This window comes from Numenius arquata, chromosome 1 (assembly GCF_964106895.1).
Source record: "Numenius arquata chromosome 1, bNumArq3.hap1.1, whole genome shotgun sequence".
Classification (NCBI taxonomy): Eukaryota; Metazoa; Chordata; class Aves; order Charadriiformes; family Scolopacidae; genus Numenius; species Numenius arquata.
Window position 1 is genome coordinate 122,156,811 of NC_133576.1, and position 27,200 is coordinate 122,184,010.

At 41.1% G+C, this 27,200-nt stretch overlaps 1 protein-coding gene across 1 annotated transcript; it reads right to left on the minus strand.

Annotated features, from left to right (window-relative positions):
* Positions 1–399: 399 nt before the first annotated feature.
* MPHOSPH8 (M-phase phosphoprotein 8) lies at positions 400–26,298 on the minus strand. The gene is given in 16 exon segments (XM_074160233.1): positions 400–2,755; positions 3,645–3,728; positions 4,450–4,577; positions 5,819–5,973; positions 10,388–10,542; positions 12,485–12,571; positions 13,367–13,507; positions 14,624–14,712; positions 14,800–14,925; positions 15,038–15,042; positions 15,368–15,499; positions 15,501–15,621; positions 16,738–16,834; positions 19,859–20,713; positions 21,640–21,795; positions 26,025–26,298. Coding segments are annotated over 16 exon segments (2,628 nt in total). The 5' UTR covers positions 26,280–26,298; the 3' UTR covers positions 400–2,713.
* Between the last annotated feature and the right edge of the window lie 902 nt (positions 26,299–27,200).

The window sequence follows — 27,200 nt, forward strand, 5'->3', positions numbered from 1 at the left end:
AGGCAAAGGCTGAGAACGGAACTGTAGCAGGTACAGACAGGCAGGACATTTTAGGATGGCCCTCAGGCACCCTGAGCAACCCGAGCTGGCAGCTGCACTCTCTTCCATAAACAGCTTTCTTCCATCCAGACTGATCAAAACACATCTTGTTTTTGAAAAATGCGTGCAGAAAGCACAGAGAACCTGTGATGAAGTCAGCTGCATCACCCACTAACCTTCAGGATCCATACAAGAAACAAGGAACGCAAGTACTGATGATGTGGCAGTGAAAAAGAATGAATCCAAGCCTTCAGAACAATTTATTGCCATTGCCGTTCGTGGGAACCGCAGCCGCTCAGCCTTGCTGACAGGGAGCAGCAAGAAAAAAACTGAGCAAGTACTTCAAAGGTATTTCTCCACAGTTCCTAAAGAAGTGGATTTTTTATTGAAGCTACTTTCTCTTCATCCTTTGTCCACCAAAACCTTTTAGCAATTGGATAAAACCCATATAACAAGATCAGACAAAAACCAGCTTCAAACATCATTTCATATGTCTTTTATGCATCTTCAGGAGGGATTCTGGATTTCTATCACCAACTAAAGAGAGAACGATGACTGCAAAATCCATCCCTCAAATGCATCATGAACCCAAATTTTATCCCCATGTCCTGCAAAACTCCTCCCTCTCTCCCAAATGCTTCAAGGAAAAAAAAAAAACAACCAACAAACAACCCAAAACAACCCCCCCTGAATCAACAGCCTTTGACAAACTACCTGCTATGTCAACTCTTGGAGCATTACCAGACATTTTGAGGTTAGACTGTACAACAGTTTCTAGAAAGCGTCTATATTATACGGACATTTGTTCAAAAACATTTTGTCCCCCTCACCTTGAACAGCTCAAACATTTCCCACCGACATGTGCTGTACAGAGCTTCACACACCCAAACGACACCCTCGAGGGCACAACGCAGGAGTAGCTGAGGAAGGGGTTGCCACCTACATGAAAACCGTCACTCCAACGTTTCGCACAGTGACTAAAAAAAAAAAAGCAGCTACACCAAGTCCTAAGTGCTGGTAGTGACATTCCCGATTCTCAGCCAGTGCTTTTCACGCATTTCGGGTGGTCACACTTTGCAAAATGAGGTATCTGGTGTATTTCCGAGAGGTGGAGGTACCAAGTCTGTTCAAAACCCAGACTTGTTCACATCCCATCAATACTGGTTGCAAAAAGAAAGGCAACTATTCTAATCGAACCGGAAGGGAGTAGCTGTATGTTGTGTTGCTGGTGTAGTTTTATAGAGCTTAATGTGACATTCCACAAAATTGAAACAGTGTGCTTTGTTACTTGCTCATTTGGCATCTCTTAACTATGAAAGTTTTAAACTTTCAAGAACCAGAAATTAAAAACTGGTTAATTGAACTTTATATTAAAAAGTCACAGTTCTTAAAAGGATAATTTCTACATCTGCACCATTTTGATGGTGAGCAAATACATTAAGAATTTATCCACAATAGTTTTGCTAATAGGACAGGCACATAGTGGCGTGTAAACTACATGTGGCAACCAGAACAGCAAAGGCACAATCTGGAGATTTGTTCTTTTTTTTTTTTTTCCTTTTTTTTTTTTGCTTTTCAAGGTGATGGCTAATTTACAAAGAAAAATATTCTATACTTCATGCAGAAGTATTACATTTGTATTTTATAGCACAGGACCATTACAGAACTGCTGTCACCTGATAAAATGGGTCATTTAAATAAAATAATAATAATAATAAAAAAGATAGCAGCTCTTTGCACTGAGGAACTGAGTTTCTGCACCGAAGGGCAGGACGTGTTCTCATCTGTCAGGTTGAGACCATCTGAAATCCTCTCTGTAGCTTCTTGCCTAGGAAAAGCACTGCCGGCACGTTCACGGCAGTTACAACTTTCCTCGTTTGCTGTTCTCAGCTCACATCTGTTTTCCTACGTCACTTGACTAAGAACTCGAGAGTTGAGATGTCTGTAAAACTATCAGCAGTTGCTCCTCTAACACAAAAGCAGTTTTAAAACGTCGCTTGCCACCCTGTGTGAGTTGAGCCTATTCAGACGTCTTTGTTCATACCTGCAGCCCCAACCGCGTTTCGTCAGAGGGAATCACCCTCCGCGGAACCGCTTTCTCACCGGGAGACAACGGCAGGAAAAGTTTCAAACACAGCCCTCAGCAATTCCAAGTTAAATCTAATGCAGTGACTTCAAAGTGTAATTTATGCCCAAGGCTCCAAGAATATGACAGTTCTGCATTTTACATAGAAACATTACAGTTAGAGTAAGTAGAAAAATTTAGTTTACAAATTGAAAAGATCTTTCTATTAAAAAAGACATTTCACGTAGTTACCTTAAATAGTTCTTATATGCACCATTCCACATTGTGGAAAAACTGAAATACGCAGTCTGGACTCCACAAGTTAAAGAAAACCAGAATTAAATGTATTGGCACAAATACTTACATCTATATCTGTACAAAGTAAAAAAAAAAAAGCTGACAACCCTGTCCCACCAGCACAGCACACGGAACTGCGCTCGGACACACACCTTCCTACGTGACTGCCAGCGAGGGACAGCGAGACCGGAACTTCAGTCTTAAGAGCGTGGTGCCAAAAAGTTCCAAACTGCTTTGTCAGTCTCTAGCCAGAGGAACCAGACGTGTCTCCAAAAGCGTGTCAGTCCACTCAACACGCTCCCGGCTGTAGGGTCACTGCAGCTGCACTCGGTATGCACCTATCAGCAGCTTCACCTGGAAAAGCACACAAAGGTTTCCTATAAAGCTCGTTCACATTTAACTACTGCGTTAAACACTTCTTCTAATAAAAAAGCATGGGAAAGGTCATACAATCGCTAGTGACTAAAGGGAAAAAAAAGGAATTGACAATGCGTGTTTAATAAAATCAGTTCATGGGAGCTCTACTGAAAGAGGAGTGGCCCGTGAAAGGACTCAAGCAGCCTACGAGCGCAGGGGCTGGGGTCTGAGCAAGTTAATCTCAAGTCTGAACCAGGCGCGCGCGCGCGCGCACACACTTTCATCTGAATACAAGTCCAATTTTTCCCCTTAAAAAAAAAAAAGGCACAATAAAACATTTAATGATAAAAGTTTTAAATCTGAAGATCTGGAAAATTTACTGCTACATCTTCCAAGGATAAAAATAAATGCCACCAGAACAGGATCTGTTATTCATCTTGCAACATGTAGTGGGACTGGTGCCCAAACCACCTGGGAAACACAGCAGCCTACACAGCCTACTGAAAAGCAGACCGTACATCCTAGTAAATACTCCCGAGTTCTCCTGAACACACAAACAAAACCATCTGTATGCAAAAAATAACTGACACTCCACATATCTGTTAGTCGTTAAATTCACAATATAGAATGGGGAAAATATTTAGCTGTAACATTCCTTTATCCTGGTGCACGAATTGTTCTGACTGCAGGATAAAAACATTCAATTACGACAGAACTAAGACCCTTGGCAGCATTCCTAAGACGTTCCACTGATGGGAACTGGGATGAGGAGACCGTGGGAAGTCCTTAGTTTTACATTTGCAACATACAAGTAGGAAACGTTTAGACTATGGAATAATTGTACAAAAAATTAATATATACATTTAATTTTGAGAGCATTCTGTACCTTGGCGGTAGGAGCTTCTGCCAACCGTATAAAAAGCTTGTTAAGGCCTGCAGTGGGGCTGAAGGAATAAATAAAGTGACTGTCCTAAAAGGAAAACCAAAACGGACACAGTTAATGGCAGGATATGGCTGAAAGTCCCATCTGAGCGGAATTACAGACCACATTTTAACTACACATTTTTTGAAAGAGTTGCATACCCTGCAAAGAACCTTTGGTGCTGCCACAGAGAAAACAAAATGACTTCTACGATTCTATGACTTGAAAAAGCATGCACAGTGATGCATTTAATAGATTAAAAAAATATAATCAAAAAATAGAAATTAATCATCAGAAATATGAGGTAGGTTAATAAAACAAGGCAAAGTTAGTTATATTTAAGAACTTGCTTGGGTCAAAAATTTGAGAGGCCAGGAGAAGCTGAGAAGCGAAACAGCTTTAAATTCAGAATTCCCACCTGCCTGCTCAAAGCAGAAGGGTTAAGGTTGGAAGGGACCTCTGGAGGTCATCCAGTCCAACCAGGCACCATCTGGTGCTCACGCAGGGCCTAGAAGCAGGTTGTCCAGTACTATGTCCCTGCCTCTTAAGGCATAAGTTTTTACAGAGTTTGGTGTATGCAGGGTTTGTAGTTCTCTCCACATATAAAGAAGAATTCAGTTTAATTTGAAAAAACCCAACCCTAACATGATAAAAAAATGCTTCATCACAATGCTGAAAATCCAAATTAAGGCACTAAGATTTCCCAGGCTGCTCCATAAAGACTTTATAAAGCAGTTTTACAGTCAATCAGTTATAGGAAAAGGCTTACCAAAAATACAGGGAGCTGGAATTTGTCGTTTAAAACCACAGCTTGTACACTGCATGGTCCACAGAGCCGAGCAACGACTTCTTTACCAAAGAAATTTGCGTGAAAAACAAAGAGAAGAATTCCAGATCCTGAAAGGGAAGGCAATTCAGTCACATGGATTTGAAATGAGATGCATTATTTACAACAACTGCATACACTGAACGTTTGAAGACAGTTAGGTACAAATATATATATAAAAATATAAATATTATATAGTATATATTAAACACCAACGGAGTATCAAAGCAACATGCACAAATCCGATCTCGCAAGCCAGTGGATCCCAGCACAGAACACAACTGACTTGGTCACTAACTTGAGGTCTTTTGGCAGCAGCAAGAGTGTGATCTGGCTGTTGGGAAGGAAAGCAAAGGGAACACAGCGATCCTCGGTGCAGTTCAGCTCTGGGGTTTCAGGTTTGCGTAAAGAGGGTTATGGAATTTAATGTGGTTTGGTTTGTCTGTTCTCTTGGCAGGAACAACCGAGCAACGTCAGTTATAGATCTTTATGAACTGCACTGAAATTCAGTAAGCAACAGTCTTCAATACCCACAAATGCCTCATTTTAATACATAAACTTATATAAGGCTTCTTAATTCTCTAAAGGATACCAATAATCAAGAACTGGAAGACTTATATTACAGCTCTTAATGACCAGAAAACCAGGCAGACACAACCACTTTCATAGCATCATAGAATCGTCTAGGTTGGAAGGGACCTGTAAGATCATCTAGCCCAACCATCTACCTAACTCTGATAAAAAAAACCCCATCACTAAACCATGTCCCTCAGCACTATGTCAACCTGTCTTTTGAGCATCTCCAGGGATGGTTCCTCAACCACTTCCTTGGGCAGCCCATTCCAATGCTTGATAACCCTTTCAGTCTAAAAATGCTTCCCAATATCCAATCTGAACCTCCCCTGGCGCAACTTGAGGCCGTTTCCTCTTGTCCTAGCGCCTGTGACTTGGGAGAAGAGACCGACCCCCGCCTCTCTACACCCTCCTTTCAGGGAGTTGTAGAGCGTGATAAGGTCTCCCCCTCAGCCTCCTTTTCTCCAGGCTGAACAACCCCAGCTCCCTCAGCGGCTCCTCCTAAGATTTATTCTCCCTCTACTCCATAACTGGAGTATCCTTAAGGTAATGTACTGCAATATAGTAAGTCATATAAAAATAATTTTGCATAACACATTTCAAGACATACTTACAAGGCAGTTTCTTAAGACACTGTTCTACCTTCCCCTTTCCTCCTCCTCCTCCCCCCCCTCAAAAAAAAAAAAACCCACCACCCCAAAACCCAAACCAACCCACCACCACTACCACCCCACCTTACCTTCTGGCACATTTTGGGGAGGTTTATAGTTAAAATCCGTAGAAAAGTCTGGCCCTTCACAGAGACGATGACACGCGATTGGAAAGACTGGCTCCAGCAAAGCAAGACGAGCTTCAAAATAATCCCTGATGGTGTCTTCTGCTACTCTTGAGAGCCTGAAAGACCAAACAAGTGAGGCCTGTACTTCACATTGTAAAATTACTTCACCAGAAAGGTAATCTGGGATCCTTTTTTGCGTCAGCTCTCACGAAGTCTTTCTGGATTGCTGATTTTCAGGAGTGAATGCCTTCGTCACTTCATTTACATATAGATGAACCCCAAGTCCCAATACTTTCTTAATAGAACATTTTACCAGTGATCTGTTTGTGAAATACATCTATCGGGTCCACAATAATAAAAAGCTGAGACAAATGCACTGCAGCAGATTAAAAACCATTCCAACTAGCCACATATTTTGAAGGCTCTTTATGTAGGAAGATGTCCCCGATTCACCAATCTGACCGCAAGTACAATGTAAAAATAAACAAATAAATCACTGTATAATTTTACTGGCAATACTGTAAGAAAAATGCAGGTCCCAGTTAAACTCTACTAATAACTCAGTGAAAAAGTAGCTACGCTACCATTAAACAGCCAAACTGGGGTTTTTTGTTTGTTTTTTTGGGTTGGGGGTAGTGGTGTTTTAATTCAAGCGAGTAGCGCAGCCTTCAAAGCCAGACCACGTTCCCCAGCAGCGTTTGGCACCTTTACAAGCAGGTTACTGAGTAATCCTCTTCACAAAGCTGTTTTGGTACAAATGGGTTTTAAAACCTTTTGCGAGGCAAAGGTCCCGACTCTCAGCTTTATGGCTTTTTCAGCAATTATTCAGGGCACGCTCCCCTCCACACCAGCCCAGACCACCACCCGCAGAACCTAAAACTGAAGCCTTTGACAGGAAGAAACCGTAAGAACTGCTGCACCAGAGCAAGCCCAGAAGCCCATCTAGCCCAGTTTCCAGATGCTACACAAAGCCGTATTAAATACGGGAAATTAAACAGTTAGGGTTTTTCTGTCCTAGTTTCCAGCAATCTGATTTAGAGGCATCCAAAACTAGACACTGCAGCCAAATCACACCTCTCCTTACATCTACTTAATCCCTTCTAAAATCCCATGCATCTGTGACCACAGCATTCTGCAGCAAGGAGATCCATAATTCAGTTTTTCTGTGCAAAAATATTACTCCATTTCAAACCTATCACTAAATCATTCAACGGGATGGCCTGCAGAACCTGCCTCTTGGCTTTGGGCTATTTGCTGTTGTTGTTCTCCCATTTTATTTTAAATTTTGACCTTTTAATCTGTCCCAAGGTGATGTGTATCACCGCGCTGGGCCTGTACTCACAGAAGCTACCCTGTATCTCTAATCATCTTTACTTTTCCTTTTTGCTTCACCTGTTTTTGAAGTAAGGTAACTGGAACGGCACACGCTAACTAAGGCATCTGGACACCATGGATTTACGCTTTATATTCAGATCCACTACAACTCTATCACCTTTCCTTCTGACTGACAAGAAGCACTGAACTGGTACTTTCAGGTAATGAGTCCAAGAAGCTTCCTCAGTTGGGAGGAGCTGTGTCACTCCTGTGGAACTCACATGTCCGTGGGGTATCACTGTGGTAATCACTTGGCATTTATCAGTATTTAATTTCAACTGCCATTTCACTGGCAAAATTACACATTCAATATCATCCAAAACTCATTAGTCAGATTAGCCAAAACTGAGGGTGACAGGTTTTAAATAGAAAACGAACTGGAAAAGGCATCAAATAGTGAATGAGTGACAAAGTTTCAAAGCACTGAACAGCAGGTACCAGATCACTTTTATCTGCATCCTCGCTGCTGCCTTCAAAACTGTCACTCACAAGTCACGATTTCCTTCCCTCGGGGAAAATCAGCATATTCCATTTATCCGCTTCAACTGCCCCAACTGACTTTAACAAGTTTCCCATGTTTGAAAAATTATTATTAGTTTTTATGCTGTTAGCACTTTTTTTTTTTTTTCTCCATTTAGCCTGCTGTAAGAAGAAAAGATTCCTTATAGCTTCTCTCTGCTCAGGACAGACATTCGATGCCGTGATCTGCAATACCTCAGAGACAAGCTTCACAGTGCATTACAAATACTGGCATGACAATACTGTCCTCCCAGTATGAAACTGGATCAGAACCCATTAGTTCAGCACAAATCAGTAGCACAAAATCTAGCTGGAAGCCAGTCACTACTGGTGTACCCCCGGGGTCAATACTGGGTCCGGTCCTGTTTAACATCTTCATTAATGGCCTGGACGATGGGGCAGACTGTACCCTCAGCAAGTTTGCAGAGGATACAAAACTGGGAGGAGTGGCTGACACACCAGAGGGTCGTGCTGCCATCCAGAGGGACCTTGACAGGCTGGAGAAATGGGCCAAGAGCAATGTCATGAAGTTCAAAAGAAGTGCAAAGTCCTGCACCTGGGGAGGAACAACCTCAGGCACCAGTACATGCTGATGGCCACCCAGCTGGAAAGCAGCTTGGCAGAAAAGGACCTAGTGGACAACAGGGTCAACATGAGCCAGGAACGTGCCCTTGCTGCAAAGGCAGACAACGCTCAGCTGCACTAGGCCAAGGGAGAGGATTCTCCTCTACTCCTCACTGGTGAGACCACACCTGGAATACTACACCTAGTTCCAGGCTCCTCACTACAAGAGAGACATGAGCATACTGGAGAGAGCCCAATGGAAGGGCCACAAAGATGATGAAGGGACTGGAGCATCTGACATGCGAGGAAAGGCTGAGAGAGCTGGGGCTGTTCAGAAGAGAAGGCTCAGTGGGATCTTACCAATAGATCAATAAACACCTGAAGTGAGGTGGGAAAAGGATGGAGATAGGCTCTTTTCAGTGGTGCCCAGTGACTGGACAAGGGGCCAAGGGCACAAACTGAAACACAGGAGGTTCCCTCTGAACATCAGGAAACACGTTTTTACTGTGAGGGTGACTGAGCACTGGCGCAGGTTGCTCAGGGAGGTTGCAGAGTCTCAGTCATTGGAGATACTCAAAAGCCATCTGGACAGGGTCCTGGGCAACAAGCTCTAGGTGGCCCTGCTTGAGCAGAGGGGTCTGACAAGATGAACCTCCAGAGGTCCCTTCCAACCTTAACCATTCTGTGTTGCTGTGTCTCTGTAGTTTTGTAACTGAGTTACTTTAGAATTCATAGGCAAATGCAACCTTGCCCTGGAAATGTATTTATCTGTATTTTACTGGTTTGCACTAAAACATTTTTTACCAGACATTTCACTTTGCAAACGTTCCACAAATTTCTGCCTTAGAGAGGCACTCCCTAACCTCCGTTATGCCCACCGCTGCAATGATCACATGGGAGTGGTTGCTTATAGATCTTACTTATTAGACTTAGTCTAATTCTCAGACTTTTTAGTATACTTAAATTTAGCATTTAATGAGGTTCTAAAGGAAAGAGCACTAATAACTATTTAAAATAGGATAAGAATATTGGTAGTACTACAGCACATACCAGTGACCATCACAAGACAGCTTCTGTCCAGACAGATTTAGGACATTTGCTGATGGGAACCTCAAGAGATCAGAGACAGAAAACAGCCATGGCGTTCTAAACGCTAAAAGAGAACGATCTTGGACTACCAACTTCTTGATAGTCTGTCTTCTATTTTATAGATAAATCGTTAGGAAAACATCATCATAAATCAGTAAAAGGAACCTGTGCCGAGACAGTGTTCCTCCAGCACTAACTGCACATTCCTGGCAAAATCTCACCTGATGCAGAAGCTCTGAGATTCTCCCCGAGTCTTCTCCAAGTCCAGAGATTGCTGGTTACGATTTTCTGCCCTGACACGCTAACTATCAGTATTCCTCCAAATTGATATTTAAAGAGCTTGCTCCTTCTCTTTATGTTTATTTTGTCTCCATTTAGCATCCATATTCATCAGCTCAGTTTATTTTTACATGACCTGATGAAGGGAATGCTTCATATACCACATACACAGCACTTCAGTCATTCTGTTGCGCGATGAAGATCTTAATTTCCATCACTTACTGGCATGAAAGCTTTACCCTGGCTCTCTCAGCTCACAGCTGACATTTAAGGGTCCAACAACACCCTAATGATCTGCACTGACTTTTCATGGTGTTTTTGTTTGGTGTTCTTTTGGTTATTTCCGATGTTTTTAGCAAAGTACTTTATTTGGCATGCGCTAATAAGAGTTTACATTCAACTGTCCAGTGCTTACACACTTTAAGTTTTCCCAGCTGCTGTATTTCTAGCTTAAGGAATCTTTCACACCTAGTAATTCCTTTTTTCTCCTTTTCACCTTTCTACTCAGTGTTTAAGCAAGTATCTGCTAATTCTGTTACCTCACATCATTTTCATTTCACGTTTTATTAGTTAGCTTTCTGCCCAAATCAGATCTGTTTTCTTCCCTAAAAATCTTCCCCCTCTCCCCTTGATTTAAACCAAAATTATGACATGCCTGGTATTGCAAACTTCACCAGAACAAACTTCAAAGTACAGTTTACTCACGTTTCCAAATGACTCTTGAGCTGCTCATACACCAGGACGTTATTGCATTGTTTGGCAAAATGCAGCGCACTGTTCTGGTGCTTTGACAAAATGTTACAGTCTGCTCCGCTTTCAATCATAAGCCGCACTATATCAGAATTCCCTCTTTTACAAGCCTGTGAGAAAGTGAGAAGATGGAAATGACAAATTCCCCGTTAGAACGGAGCATAATGTTGAAGTAAGCAGAAGTGCAGAACTTAGTTAAAATCAAAAATTCAGAAAACAAGCTTAGGTATTTGCTCTGCAAACGCTAACACAACTTGAAACTCATGATCACACTGCATAAATATTTTATCTTTACCCAGGCGACACTACACATCTGGTCCCACAGAAGCAGCAACACTCAGGATTACCAAGTGGACTTAATTAGGGAAAAAAAAATATTAAAAAAATAGATAAAACAAACCCCCAAAGTTCTGTGAAAACATCTAATCTGCTGGAGTTCGGTAACCGTAAACTTTCTTGTGATTGTTTACCTGGGTTTCTGCAGAAATATTCAGAATGACTAAAGGAACACTTCCAAGTGACTGTTTCTAGGAATCTCTGTTCAAGTGGTATTTCATGTTACCAGAATTTGCCCCAGATTGTTATTTAGCAATGTTAGACAGTCACTGTCACCAACTGCCAAAGTGTCCACGGCTGTTCAACGTTACTTACAGCAAGAATTTCAGAGCATGTCATCCAAAAACTTGACAAAAGTACAGGAAAGTCTGACAAAAGCTTTACTGAAGAATGCAAACGCATGCTCCTGGTCGCTTGCTTTTAAAATGCTCAAGACAAATTAGGGAAAGGCAGAAGACACAGACATTTCAACTTCTGAAAGGCTTCATGAAGATAAACTTCTGAAATTTGTTTCAGCTCTGAACTTTCATCTGTGCTTTCAATCCATAATCTTCCATAAATAAATAAAACCACCTGCACCTCCCCAACAAAATCCCACAAAAATCACACACCACCTCAGAGAAAAGAATTAAGTGTCAAGAATTTCCCCCCACCACCCTACCCCATCTTTTAAAAAATATGATCCAACTCCTACAGTTAAATAATAGTGACCTGATAAGCACGTTTATACCCCTATCCACACACAGCTAAACTTGTTCCAGAAAGTTACTGGAAATGAAGATGCTACTCTTTGTATCTGCACAGCAAAACAAATATCCAGAATAAGTCGCTGTAGGCTGCCAATTAGAAAGTATGTACAGCTGTGCATCAAATACTAGTAAAACCTTTAAAAACAATGAAGGTCAAAAACTGCAGTTCACAGAGGCAGCCAAATTATGAAGGGATTTTGGACCGAAGTGGATGAGGAAACCACAAGTGTGTTATTTTCTTTACAGAAGATGTGGGTTCCCCACACTTGTTAATCCTTGCAGAGGACTGAAGAGAAACAATACCCCATTGTCTTGGAAAGAAAAGCTTTTATAACCTCTTCTGCAAACAAACTCCCTTTAACAGCCCACATACAAATACAGTACATTTATCAGGAACTGTAACTTCGATGGAATTATTTGATATAAACAAAAAAAAAATATTAAGAGGATCAAAGACTGTTTTAAGGGTCTTAGAATTCTCCCATTACAACAAAATAAAAAAAAAAATTTCCTTTGTGATGGCAGGGAGTAAGGGTGCAGAACAGGCATTCTGCAGAAGGAGACTGCAAACCAGTTGTTTTATTTCTGTCCTGCAATGAAATGACAAAAGTCAATCACAGCTACACCCAAGTGAAAGATTCTCCTTTCTGGAATTTTCCTCTTCCTGCTGACAACCAGATTATCTCTTGTATTTAAGACCACGTGCATTTCTTTGAGCAAAACAATGGAAGAGGATGCTGAGCCACATATAGCACTGTGTGCTGACAGCACCTGCATTTACTGTTTAGATATAACAGTACATTAAAAAAAAAGGATTAAAACATTATCTAGAGGAGCTAAGAGTAGTATTTGTACTTCAAATATAGTACATCTTCCCTAAATCAATTCTACAAATATGCTTTTACGTTTTATTAGTTTGCCAAAAGTATTTACTATTAAACCATGCCAGGACAAACACTAAATTTACCTTCATTAAAGCAGTTTCCCCACTGCTCTGCTGCATGTTCACATATGCCCCAGCTTCCAGAAGAATAGCTACTGTTGTCAGAAAATTCTGAAAAAACAAACAAACCACAAGACAAATAAGAGGAAAATATTCTGGATTTGTTTCAGAATATATAGTGACATTTATTTAAAATCCAACAGTAAAACCCAAAGCATGAGGCATGACACAATTAACATTGTTCTCTCCCATGGCTAGCAAAGAGCAATTCAGGCTCAGGCAAGTAGATAGCCATAAGTACTTGCAATTACTACTTTTTTTCTAAACCTTGCAATAGTGAGCACTGCAGGAAGAACACAGTATGTTTGCATTAATCACCAAACTGGAATCAAGTTCCCTTTTCGCCTTGTATCTACTGTACACAGGAAAACGAACCAACTTGAAGAGTACACCCCCAAAACGCCCTCTATCTTAATAGCTGAGTTGTCATAGTTCGAGCAGTGCTTGCCACCGTCTCCATCTTCCAACTCTCAAAAAGGAAACCCTGCTTAATCAGTGATTTGCTCTCAAAGTCTCCAAATTCGGATCCTGTGTAGCCTGAGATCATAACAAGCAATTCTAACACAAGAATTTCAGTCCCCCCGACAGAGAAATCCAGAGATACCCTTTGCCTCCACTTTCCCTCTAGGCAGCCCTATGATATTCTTTACTCAGGGTAGGGTTTGTGATCCAAATTTATTTATGCTAGTGTAACCACAGCTGCTGAAATGGTGCAGTTAAGGTCACCCTGCTATATCCTGCTAACTACTTTTTAAGCATCACCCAAGGGAAAAAAAAAATGATGCACCACTTTTAAACATAAGTAAAAGAGCCAAGAACCACAAATACAACAATAACCAAGCAAACCTTTTCAGCAGCGTGTATCAATGCAGTTGTTCCATTTTTCTGTCTACCATTAACTTTAGCTCCTTTCCTGATTAAGACCCGGAGAAGGTCATCGTGCCCACCAGCAGCTGCAAGCATTACTAGGGTCATTCCACTTGAGTCCTGCAACAAGAATCATTGCCATTAAAAAAAAAAAAATAATAAAAAAAAATCAAATATTTAAGATAAAGCTGCAAGACAAAAATTGCAAGTGCGTCAGCAGGTTTCTCAAAGATTCCCCTCCCTGGCAGGAGAATTCACACGTGGCTGCCAGATACTGGCAAACTATCACCTCCCACTTCTCTTGTCCACAGAGCTCACACTCTGAGCTCCCTAATCTGCAAAACCCATAACATTCTGAGGACCAGAACAAGAAGGAGGAAAACCAGAATAAGCCAGGAAGAAAGGCATCACGGTATCTGAGGGAGGGGAAGACAGCAAGACAGTGGAAAAAGGAATCAGCAGCCACTGGAGGAAAAACACAACGGCTCGAGACAGCTGTGACTGCAACACTGCTTTTGGATTTTATCAGAGTACGAGTATGAAGAGAGTTCTGTGAGTGGCCAGTCTCCTCACTCCTTGCATTTTCCACCAGATGCTACAATTTAAAGATTACATGCTGGCCTCAGTCGTTCATTTAGCATTAAGTCTTAGCATAACGTATCATTCTCAAAATGCTACATAATGCAACTACACAAGATCACCAATGAAAATACTGGTATCAGAGATTTTAATCCTCAAAAATGGAACTTTAGTACTACTTAACAGGAAAACAGATCCTTGAAAGAAAAAACAGTAAGAACACAGCTGATGAAGAACTGGCAGAAAAGCAATTATTCATGGAGTGAAATAGTCCCAGCATGTCAAACAGAACATTCAATTTTTACTTTTAATCTTTAAAAAATGTACAGATGCTTTACATAGCTTAGCCACTTGACCTGATGGGCATCATCACTCCTTACACCATGTAAGGTTGCACATTTAACATTCAGTTAAATCCAGGGGGCAAATGTGCTGCATATCCAGCTACTGGGATGCTTCTACCAAACTTCATTTTTAATTTGGAAGAAGAGAGTAACAAATATTGAAGCCTCAAGTTCTGTACTCCCTTTTCTCACCTTGTGCTTTTTTTCCAAGTGAGACAGAAATCTGCTACTAGGAAGAAGGGAAAACTTTTCAAATCCAAATTTGTATTCTTCCCTCCCACACCCTCCAATACTCCTACTACAGAAAAATTACCTCTTGATCCAGATTATATTCCTCGTTTGAAGAAAGTGCCATCTTTACTGTCATATAATCTCCACTTTTAACAGCATCCCTCAGGAGAGCTAGAAAATAAATTCAATAAAGTCAATAGGATATTTCACTTTGAAATGCCAGCTAAGAAATGCCCCTTCCTCCCAGCAACTACTCACTACTTGATACTGGTTCTGTTAACACATGATTCTCATCTTCTCCATCAAGATGCTTCTGAAAATCTTCTAGTGTCAGCCATTCCAACTGCATGTCCATACCCAAACTCAAGACTTGCTGCTTGCCATCTATCATGTATTTGATTTTATGGAAGAAGAAAAAATAAGTAATAAGTAACTTCATAAATTTCCAAACCATTCATTGCTTGCCATTGCTTCAATGATCAGCAGCTTAACGTACTACTACTTTTCATTCAAATAGACTCTGGAAGTCAGCGTGGAACAGTTCCAAACAATGAACGCTACGTTACAAATGGAAACAAAAAGCTTTTATCTGAAACTGCTTATTTGTTGTAATAAATTAGGCTGAAGTGATACCAGATGGTGAACATTCCATTACTATATTAGCAGAACCACACTGGAAACACACTGAGAAGTTATCAGTGAGTTTCAAAAGAAAATATCATTTCAGCCTCCTGGGGAGACAAGAACTGGAGTGCTAAAAGATGCAAACAGTAATGGGGAAAATATTAACTGCCAGTGCTCAACTTTCCCCTGCGTTTGTTTCTACTGCTCATCAGAGCTTTCCACTTGACACACATCTTCTCCTCCTCCATCAACTTCTACAGCAGTGTAAGTCCACATCTCTGTTCCATCTCTTACCTTCCTCCTTCCCTCGTACACTTCACTGTCTTTTGATTTTCTCTTCTATGAACTTATACTCTAGCAAAGATTCTTCCCTTTTGCAGTTATTCTGAGAATATTCACTTTTTTCTTCTGAAGCTACATTAAACAAGTCAAATGTGCTTTTGACGTCCTTAAAGCCTAGAATATTAAGACAGTTACCAAGAGTGGCTACTTGAGCCACTGAAGACTATTACTTAACAGAGTTTAAGTGAGTGACCAGAGTCCATTTAGAAAAAGTCTGTTCTCTTTCCGTAAGTTAATAATTGCTGAAACATAGCAGCAACCTTAACAACAGAAGCCAAAAACTGGGGAGAGCTAACCTCCAGCTACCCTGAACAAGTCCAAGTTCTGACTGCTTCCAACACGCTACCATCTTCTTTTTAAGAAATGTGGTTTAGAATTATGCATAAATTACCACTTTGAAAATATGGTTCAATATCCATGATGAAGAGAGGACACACACTGTATAAGGAAAAAATAATTAATAATTCTGTTTGTTACTACTTCTCTTAAGCATTGTCAGCATCTTTGCTACTTTCAAATAGCAACAGCTATTTGAAGCATCATAGCTCCTCCTGTAACCATTCATGATTATCAAAGGTGGAATTACCTATTTTTCCTCAGTTCATCCTCATCAGACTAGTGAGAGAATTTATTCTGAACAAAATCGTTCAGAATTTTACTGAGATCAAGAATGGTAACATTAATACTCCATTATACCACTAAGAATAGAAACACAATGTAGACGTTTTCCTTCGCGTAGCAAATCATCCAGTTTTGCTGATATTTTAAGGGTTGTACAAGGTAACTCATCATTGTGGCTAAAGCAAGAGGCAAGAAGTTTCTCTGATGGGAACCTCTACTAGTTTTTCTAAACATATAAAGTGTGTATTCATAATATCATCAGAACACTTCTGGAAATAGCCACTAGTTGGATAAATTTCTCTAAAATAAGATTACCGTTGCATGTCACAGAAGAATAGTTGACAATATTAAATGAGAAAGGGCAAAATCTTGTCTACAAAAATGTTAATTTCCATACACTTACACACTTCATACATGCAAGTAGAGCATTCTCATGAAGCTTATATTAACAAAGCCATTAAACAGTAGACTTTTGCTTCCTAAAATAAAACCAGAAATTCTTGTTTCTGGTATGTGGTACAAAACTATACAATACCCGCTCTTGTAGAAATAATAGGAGAATGTCCTGAAGGGTCTTTCCCTTCCCTCTTTTAAGGAGTTAGCACTTACTTTTTAGGCCCTTTTGTTCTTTCCCACTCTTTTCTTCTTTTTCAAACTCTTTTTTTTGAGATTTTTCTTTTGTTTCAGTTTTCATTACTTCTTTCTCCTGATACTGAAAACAAAGATCAAATTAAAGTTGTGAAGAAAAAATAGAAAAGAAAGTTCTTTCAACACTCCAACAAGAAAATATATTTAAAATTAAAACTACTGAAACCTGTATGTAACAGATGTGGACATTCCTAAGAAAAGAATTAAACAGGTGAGGCAGGAGTTAAGTCTGTGAAGGCTTCTTCTGTAAGAGAAGAAGTGCTATTTCCAAACTGAAACAACTTCAATTCAGACTGTTACTGAATCCCAGCCATGCAAGGTACTTTATGGCATGAGGTGCAGATATGCCAAAACTTTTCATTTGTTCCAAATATGAAACCTGAATAGAATGTAATTATTTCAAAGTATTTGAAGCACCATATTCAAAGCAGTTCTGATAGCACCGACTTGAACCTTAACTGAGAAAACTTGACATTTATATACAGGTTCCAAGGTTTCCAATTTACATATACAGAACATTACAGCAACAGTCATTTGTGACAAACACTCAGAAAAATCCACCTAAACCCACCATATCTCCACAGAAGACTAAGCTTGGCAATATCTAATATCCCAGAAGAAATTTATGGCAGATGTAGATATATAATCAAATTAGCCAAAACAGAATTCAGCTGCCTCCACCAAAGGTTGCCTTTCTCCTCCTGTAACCATCTCATCCTCGCTCTCCATTCAGCCAGCAAATTCCAAGCTGCAGAATAGGTGGGACAAGGCTCCTTAGCAAGGTTTTGTATCAGCCTCTGACACCAACCTGGTACATGGAACAGCCTGACTTTCTGAAAAATTGCCCCAAAAGAAGTCCCCACAAGAACTACAGACTGAATTTATCATTAAATGCTACCATCTCTTTGACATAGGAAAAAGGTCAATTAAAATAGATGATTTTGGTGTATCATAATGTGTTCGCAGAGCTGAGACAGACACTTAATCTGTTTTTCTCGTCCTTTCTCCCCCACAAAACCTCAGCTTTTGATCGCTGACGTGATTAACTAGTAGCACAGACAGCTGTTGATCCTGGCAGATGCTCAGTATTTAGGAGGCGGCCCATCACTTACTTAAAGGGATTACCAGATATTTGCTACACAGAGAGGCTGTTAAAATCAGTAATCCTGAATTCTATTGCAGATTTCCAATACTGATCAGATGCACAATGTACACTGCGCATTTATTTTTGGAGGCAAATCGAATGGAAAGAATGGTTCAGTGTGCAAACTGCCTCCAAATAGAGAATACTGTACTATAAATTGTCATGACAGTGTTCTGTAATCAGAGCCACACAAGGAAAGACAGGTAGCTGAAACATACGCAGTGATTTTATTTGAAAAGAATAATCTGCTTGGATCAACAGTTCAGTGAAGCCAAAAACCCCCTAGAACTCTCCACCAAACCCACCCACGTAAGTCCACAGCTACTCTGGAGAATAACTAGCCAGTCACGGAAAACCACAGAAAACACTGTTTAAACCTCCTAGACTTAAAAAAAAGCAGAATGTGTTCTTAGTTTCCTTTGTACCTTGGAGTGTGTCCTTCCACGGAACACAACCATGAGAAAGGCACACAGACAACTTACTGAGAGCACTGGCTGCAGAGCTATAAGCGAACTGTTCATTTCTTCATGTTTGGGGTGACAGGATTTTTACGCTACTTGTAAATAAGAGAGAATTCCAAAGATTTATCTGATTATCACCGCTGATGTCTCCCTCTCATGAACGCTATAGCCTCGAACTACGAGAAAATACTCGAGTAATAAAGGGACATACCATTTCAGATAATTAAATAACTTATTGAAACTGGGCTATGCCTCATAGTAATTGCATAACTTTGTTTACAAGAGCTTTCACCACTAAGCTCCTGCAAAAACACTATTTTTTGTAGCTCTACTCTGAGATTATGCCACATAATTCTCTACCCCAAAATGAACTTCCTTATGTCTAAGGTGGCCTATTCCATACATACAACAATCTTAAGCAGAGGACAACAGCTGAACTTACAGAAGAAACTCATCACCACAGAATTACAGCCTCAGAAGAAGAGGGATATAATCCAGTAAGTATCAAGGTGTTTTGGCTGCAATTTTGTTATAAATCAGAAAGGGGTTTCTCCGAGCAGCCCAAGTTTTACAAACTGCAAACTGTATTAGAACAGTTTGAAGCAGCTGAAAGAAATTATATTCTCAGAAACATTTGAGAAATACTGGCGGTTTTTTTTCTATTTTTTTTCTTTTACCCCTACCATCCCGCTTTTCTTAAAACACTACTGTATTAAATAAGAAAAATAAATATTCCGGTGTTTGCTTACCTCATTTCTTAGAGCAGGTACAGCATTTGTAATTAATATCAAACCACGTCATGCAACTAAGCATTTTCTATAAGCACCCCAGGAATTACAACAAGACAAGCCAGCAGTACAATTATCTGGGAGACTTGGGTTTAGAAGCGATTTCAGCAATTCTCAGGTAAGAGCTAACACAAGTACAGTATAATGGAGCGGCTGCCTTTTGACAGAGATCAAGTGTGTGTTTTAGCTCAAAAGTGCACTTCATTGTGCCACGTTGGATGGACAGTTGCTCAAGACTCAGTGTCTTACTAGACAAGTAGAAAAAAGTCAAACTGTGGCAACTGTTAAAGGTGGGGAGAATAAAGCTAAAAGCGACAGCATGCTTTGGAGGAACAATAAATTTCATTCTAAGTAAGTATACCTAACAAAAAGGAGAAATTCATACTTTCATATTTAAAGGCACCCTTCTCCCCTAAAGTGTTCCTTTCTTTAGAGCGTTCAGAATCCAGAATTTTTTCAGTCTCTCCTCTACATTATGCAATGGGCTTTCTTTAGCAGAATTCAACTCATTAAACTCTCCAATTTATGTTTTCCTCTTTGCCACCATGAACAGAAGCCTTTTGAGGTATCTGTACCTTAAAGGTTTAATTTAACCCCAAGCCCCCACCCTTGCCTGGTTTAATTTAACCCCAAGGGGTAAAATTAAACCCTTGGAGTTTAATTTAACCCCAAGCCTCAGCATTGCTTACCTCCCCAGCCGAATCAGTGCACTTGCATCCTCTTTCATCAGCGCTCAATTTCAAACCCTTCCGCACTGCTGAAGGAGCAGGCGACACTTTCTCCAACTCTCCTGGTACCATTTTTACTTTTTCTTGACCTTTTTGCTTTTTGTGCATGCTTTTCTTCTCTAAATAGGTATCTTGAGTTTCCACTTTTCTACCTTCCTCTTTATAATCTTCAGCTTTCTGAATTTTTTTCTTCTTTCTTTTAACCTTAACATCAATACTATCATCTTCATTACTTGCTGATCCATCAAGATGCTTATCAGCAATGGAATCTTTTTCAGTGATTTCTTGTTCCAATCTCTCTTCTCCACTTACTATCTTTTGCTTCTCATCTTTATTTTCAGAATTTAAGTCTGAATTTTCATTATCAGTTCCTTGAGAAAATATATCATCTAGAGTACTTGATTCTGAGTCAAACTGAACATCTCCATGCTTCTCCTTCCGTGACTTTTTATTTTCTTTAGAATCTTCTTTAGATTTTATTTTTAAATCTTTAACTTCTCCCTTCTTTTTCTTGATTTCTTTAGTATCTTCCTTCCTTTGCTTCTTTGGGTCCTTTGAATCCTCCTTGGATTCTGAAGTCCTTTTTTTTGGTTTTGAATCTGAAACAAAAGTATCTGAGGAATTACCACATTCTGTTCTGGCTTTTTCTTTGAGTTTTGAAGACTTGGACTTTTTCTTCTTCAGATCATCTGGACTTCTATCCTCTCCATCTTTTGATTTCTTTTTTTTTTTCTTTGGTGAAACATCATCTTTTGTTTCACTTTGCCAGTCACTGTCAGATTCTGCTTCAAATACATCATCATTTAGAGACAGTTTCTAAAAGGTAACAAAAAAAAGAAAAGATTTCTTTCTCCATTAAGGTGTATCATCTTGGTGTAAACTATACAAAAATGGTAGTGGTGGTGCTTAAAAGTAAATTTTTAAGCACTTCAATCTTTTTGTCACTGCAAACATCATTCTTCATTGCCAAATCATAAAATTTCTAAATACAATTCTAGCTCACTTACCTAAATTACATTACTACCTGCTTGGATGAGCATCAATAACATAAACAAGTCAAGGAAACCTATCAGAGATCCAACAATCATATTCCAGAACAGAACAAAATCTGAACTATTTTACATCAAAAACAATTAACCTGATTTTGTAAAATTTACCTCCAGGTTTCCCAGAAGTAGGGTACCAGTTTTCAAAAAAAAAAAAGACTCTCAGGCTTCATTTTCAAACTGACTGAGCAGTTAAAAAAAGAAAAGAAAAGAAAATGCCAGATGCTGCTTTCTTGCAATTAATTTTTCTGTGTTCCTATACTAGCAAGTTTAATGGTTCACATAACCAAAACTCACCAATCTGCTACACAACACAGGAGAGTGAATCGAGCAGTGCCCAGCTTCACAGACAAGACACTGTACATGTGGGTAGGGAAAGGGGGTTGTTTATGTTGTCAAAAACAAACTAAAATCACCATACATCATTTATAAAGTCCCATTAAAAAGTGAAATAAGGTTTAGAAGGATTTAGAGTCTACAAGCAAACTTGTCAATTAATAAAAAAAAAAAAAATCCCTAACCAGAAAGCAGCAACAATATTCAGTTTCACATGAAACAAAACACTTATGGATCAAAGAGATTCTTTAAGTCTTCTTAATTGCATATCCCAAATGTCTTCCCTTCTCTCTCCTCCCATTAGCAGGGCCTAGATAGGGAATATGTCTTCAGCAGAAGACATTAAAAGGTGAAACACACCTGTATGTCTTTTTTAACAGGTTTAGGCTTATTGTCCACAATTTTTTTTCTGAATTCAAGCAGCACTTCTTTGCAGTCTTCCAAATGAACTTCTGGCTCCCAGGTATCATCATCAGAGGTATATCCTTTCCACCGTACTTTGTAGAGAATTTTACCCTGTAAGAAAAAAACCCAACATTTAATACTACACAGCATAGTATTGCATCATCTGCTCAATTCTTGGGGATCTCAGTGGATATATCATTTCGTGTATATAGAAATGAATATAACAGTTCAACCCAATGTTGACATAAGAATTCCCAGAATTACTTCCATCTGCAACACGTACTGAACTAAGTAGGTTGTAAAATGATTCAGTAGTTGGAGTGGTTTTATCCAAAATATTTGTAATATTTAAAATTTGCTCAGAATCACAGCTACAATGTACAAATAATAAATTCACGGTCATCTTACTAAAATAGATCTTCTGACAGTTACAAGACTTTTTTTGCCTAAGTTCTAGTATTTCTGCTATAAAAAATTCAAGATTGAATTGCTTCTCTTTGCTGAAGAAGCTGATATAAAACCTTAAGATTGATAATGCATTAACACCATTCACTTAGTTTTATATTGGAATTTGTTAACTTATGTTAAATTAGTAACCAATGGCACTTTTGATAAACTGAAATACCAACTATTAGAAAAAAAACCCACAAACCCACCAATGAGATTAAGTTAAACCTAGACAAAATCTGAGTGTGCACATCTCAGTGGAGTTAGCTACAAAAATTTTGGTAAAAGATCACATACGAAAGTTCTAGACCAATTGTTTCAACAGCATTTAACTTCACCGTAGGATGAAATTGCACCTTTTAGTCTCCATCTTGTTTTCTCACTAGATAAGGAAGGTTTTTACCATTAAAAAAAAAAAAAAAAAGTGTTCCACCAAATTATCTCTTGCCTTTCTCCTAAGTAAATTAAGTAGTCTGAAAGCTTCTGAAGTCTTCAAGAAGTCTGAAAGCTTCTCAAGATGGGACTCCTTTTCTTGCTGAGACGCCAGGCTTATTAGCTTGGACTCAGCATGTTGCTGATAAAGCCAGACAAGTGGCAACTCAGGGCCTCCTGCACCAAGCCCGGAGAAGGAAAGCTTCAAAAGAACTGTCATTTGACACTTAATATTGAATCTATTTATATCCATAAATTTCTGTTTTTGCCTGAGCACCATTAACCTTTGACCAAGCGTATATATGCCATTAAACTTTAGCAATCAACTCGACTTGCAATCTTCTGTATTTTGCTTCACAGACATAAAAATAGCCTATAATCAGATACATTAGTGTAATACTTCTCCCCTTACAATTTAGCTTAACCATACACTCTTGATTTAGGAACTAGTTTTCAAAATCATGTTCACTTGTCTGTCTTTCTTCTAATCGATGTACTCATGAAATAAACGACCAGTGACTTTCTTATTACAGTCATAGAATAACTGAGGTTATAAGCGACCTCAATGCCCTGCTCAAAGCACGACCAACTATATCAGGCTGCTCAGAAACCTGCCCGGTCAAGCATATCTACTCATTTCCCTGTGTCCCAGCTTGTGTCCACTGTCTCTCTCACCCTTTCACTGTGCACCTCTGAGAAGGATCTGAACGTCCTCTCTACATCCTCCCATTCAGCAGATACAGATACCCCTACAATCACTCCTGATTCTTCTCTTCTTTTGGCAGAGCAAATCCAGCTCTCTCAGCCTCCTGTACTCCAGCTCCCTGAACTGTTTTCATAATCCTCCACTCCACACGTCCATGTCTCTTCTGTCCAGGGAGCTCAGAACTTGACACAATACTCCGGGTGCATCTCAGCAGTGCCGAGAAGAGAGGATGAAGCATCTCCCTCCATCTGCTGGCCACGATCTCGGGTGTGTGTCTTCTTTGCTGCAAGAACCGCTGACTTGTGTTCACGTCTGTGAGCACTGCCAGCTCCTTTCCCTCACATCTGCTTCCCAGCCAGCGGGCTCTCATCTGTGTTCTGCTGGTACAGGGCTCTGCCACATCAGAGGCAGGACTTCCCTGTGGAATCACCATTACACCCTTGTAATTCAGGTACAAAATGAGTTAGAAGTCCTTTTTTAATTAATTGAGAGACCTGGATAAAATAAATTCTAATGCAAATGTAAGAGTATTTGGCTGTTTTAACGGCTCTACATCCAGTACATAGAGAGTGACACAAAAATGTAGCTCAAGTGAAGACAGAAGATTGATCATCATACTAAAGATACATGCACAGCCTACACAGACAGCATATGTATGTGTGTACACATACACACATTAACCTTTCAACATTATTTTACTCAACATTGTTATTTCTTTCCTCTGTATCACTTACAGAATAGAACACTTTCAAGCATTTTTACACTCATGTAGCTTCTACAAGAACTAGTGATGGGCTAGAACCAATTCCTATGGAAAGGAGTATCACCATGTCATTAAAGAGCAGTTAAGGTTACCCATTTCCCCTGGGGAATGTCACGAGCCTGTTGTTTCAGTATAACTGTAGTGCAGTATGAAAGGCTCTCTAGATATATTCAGAGGAAATATTTACAACCTTTTATTGCTTGTTTTCTTAAGTAGGACACAATGTTTCACTTATCAGTAAGTCTCACACCCCAGCCCAGACCCATCCCAGGAGCGCTGTCTCTCATCCTACCACTACTACCAACTCCAGCAACACCAGGACTGCAAATGACAAGAGCTTCTCCAGCTCTGCTGCTTCTGCACCTGTGACCCAAGAACACACCAACTGGACTTACGCTGCGCCGGACAGTGGCCAACTCCCTGTATCTGCCTGGACTTTGTATCAGACTTGGGAATCTGCAAGCTGGGAACCACTAGTCTAAAGCAGACTGCATAAAATATACTCCACTGATGGAACACACAGCTTTTTCCAGCCATTTCAGCAGCTGTGACTGGGTGCCGGTATCTGTCTCGCCCTGTATTTGTGAAGTACGGGAGCACAGCCCCCACTGAAGAGCAACAGAAAGGTGAGCTGATGTGATTGGAGCCCATGCTACAGAGGTACAACCAATGTGTACGAGGTAAGGCACATGAAGAAAGTAAAGCTAATTACACTGACCGAGCCTGGAAACGTCAAGTGCAGACAGCAAAGAACCTGCTGTAAAATGGACTGCTTGGAGGAGGATGACGACAGAAAGAGGGGATGCAAAATACCTTTTTACCAGCACATGCAAACGACATTTTTAAGAGCCGGTACTTGATGTATTCTGGTACTCTTTAGAAGTGGGTGGAACGGTATGACTCCCCTCCTGCTCCCACAAGCATAGAGATTTTAGGCTCCACCGCCAGAAGAGGGAGAAAAAAAGAAAAAAAGGAGTCCTCTTGCCTTCAGCCTGATTGATTATTTTGACCAACACTTGATACAGGCAAAGCTGTAAATACCTTATTACCGCAAAAGTGTAACATTTGTAAGCCATCAAGATATATTGGCCAAGATGCAACCTAATCATGATAGCACCACAAATATCTTCAGAATTCTTGATCTGAAGGTTCTCCAACCTAAGGGTTTCAAAATCCAGACATTTTACACTAAACAGACAGAATTCTATACTGTCATGTACCTGACTGAAGCCTAAAATAACAACTATGAATTAATTAAAATAAAAAATTTTCAGTCACTTTTTTTTTTTTTAAAAAAAGCTGTTTATTATTTTTTGTATTTGAGGTTTAGGAAATTTTAGAAGAACTTCAGTCAGTCTAAGCTGCTTTCAAAGAAAGAAAAGGTACAGTATTTCTGTATAAATGGAGCAAAGGCCACTACAGCTAGTTATTTTAATTGGAAGAAATCCTTCTTCTTTTAAGAGGTATTCACACATTTTATAAGCCAGCAAACAGTCTCACTAAACGTACCCTGAAACCACCTCCAAGCTCTCCATTATATTCAATCTTGCCCATTTCTGCACTCACTTTACATCAAAACACTACTGCAATTTAGCCAGAAGAGCAAAGAGTAGTTTAACAATGCAAACAAACAAACGAAACAGTAAAGATACCACAGGTTTAGCCTCTTTAGCCAAAGCTATAAGATACAAAAAGCTTCCTTGCAAAATTACGCACAACATGTTTTAAGTCACAATTATAACGGAACTACTATTTTGGTGTGGTAGGTCCAGGAAAATCTCCCTGCCCGGGCAGCCCGCGCTGCCTGCCCGCAAGGAAAGCCAGGGGAGAGGACCCAGGGCCACCCTGCTGCTCCAGGCCACCTCCCCGGGGAGCCGCCGAAACCCGACCCCCCGGGCAGCCGCCGGGTCCCCTCAGGGGGCGGCCGGGCCGCCCACCAGCCCCACCGCCGCGGCCTCCCTGAGGGACCCTCCGCCACCGCCGCACACTCACCCCCTCAGTTTTCACGTCGAGGATCTTCTCCACCTCGAACACGTCCTCCTCCTCCTCGCTCTCGCCGCCGCCGCTGGCCTCCCCGCCGCCGGCTGCTGCCGCCGCTCCCGCCGCCTTGCCAGCCTCGCTGCCGTCTTCCTCCTCATCCCCATCCTCCTCATCCTCTGCCGCGGCTGCCGTCTCCTCCTCTTCCTCCGCCCCCTCCAGCCTGGCCGCCGCCGCCTCAGCCCCGCTCCCGGCCGCTGCCGCCGCCATTTTGGGCCGAATTTCAAACGACAACGGTGAAAAGCGGCTGCGACATCCACCGCCGGGCCAGGAGGGAGCGAGGCAGCGGCCCCAGCCAATCAGCGCCCCGCCAGCCCGTGACGCGCAGGGGCGGGGCCCCCAGCCCGAAGGCCTCCCTGCTCTCAGCGGCGACGGGAGGCCCCGCCGGGGCGGCGGGATCCCGCTGGGCCAGCCCCGGGGCGGGCTGCCCTCTGGCCCTGGGCCCGGCGGGGAGCCCCGGTCCTGTCAGCGAGGGGTCTCCCGGGACCCCCTGCCTCCGAAGCCTGACCGGGGCCCCGCGTCAGGTCTCGCTGCCGGGCTCACAGCCCCGCTCTGGAGAAGGGAGGCGGTTCCCGGTGGCGCCGGAGGGCACGTTGGCGCTGCTGACCTGCCTGGCGGGAGGTGCGGTGGCCGGGGGGACCTGGCTTGTGCGAATAAAAAGACAGGAGTATGCGGAGTGTCCGATCCAGAGGTGTTCCTTGCCCTCGGCTGGATGAAGTTTTGGGGAAATGCACAGGAAAGATGTAGATGGACACCTCGTGACAAGGTCCTGTTGGGGAATGGGGTTTCTCTCTAGGAGAAAATAACCTTTTAATTGTCAGAGTATTTTGCATGTTAAAATGCTGAGAGAGTTGGGGTTGTTCAGCCTGGAGAAGAGAAGGCTCCGGGGAGACCTCATAGCAACCTTCCAGTATCTGAAGGGAGCCTACGGGAGAGATGGGGAGGGACTCTTTGTCAGGCAGAGTAGTGACAGGACAAGGTGTAATGGTTTTAAATTGGAAGAGGGGAGATTTAGATTAGATACCAGAAAGAAATTCCTTACTGTGAGGGTGGTGAGACACTGGAACAGGTTGCCCAGGGAACTTGTGGATGCCCCATCCCTGGCAAGACCAGGCTGGATGGGGCTTTGAG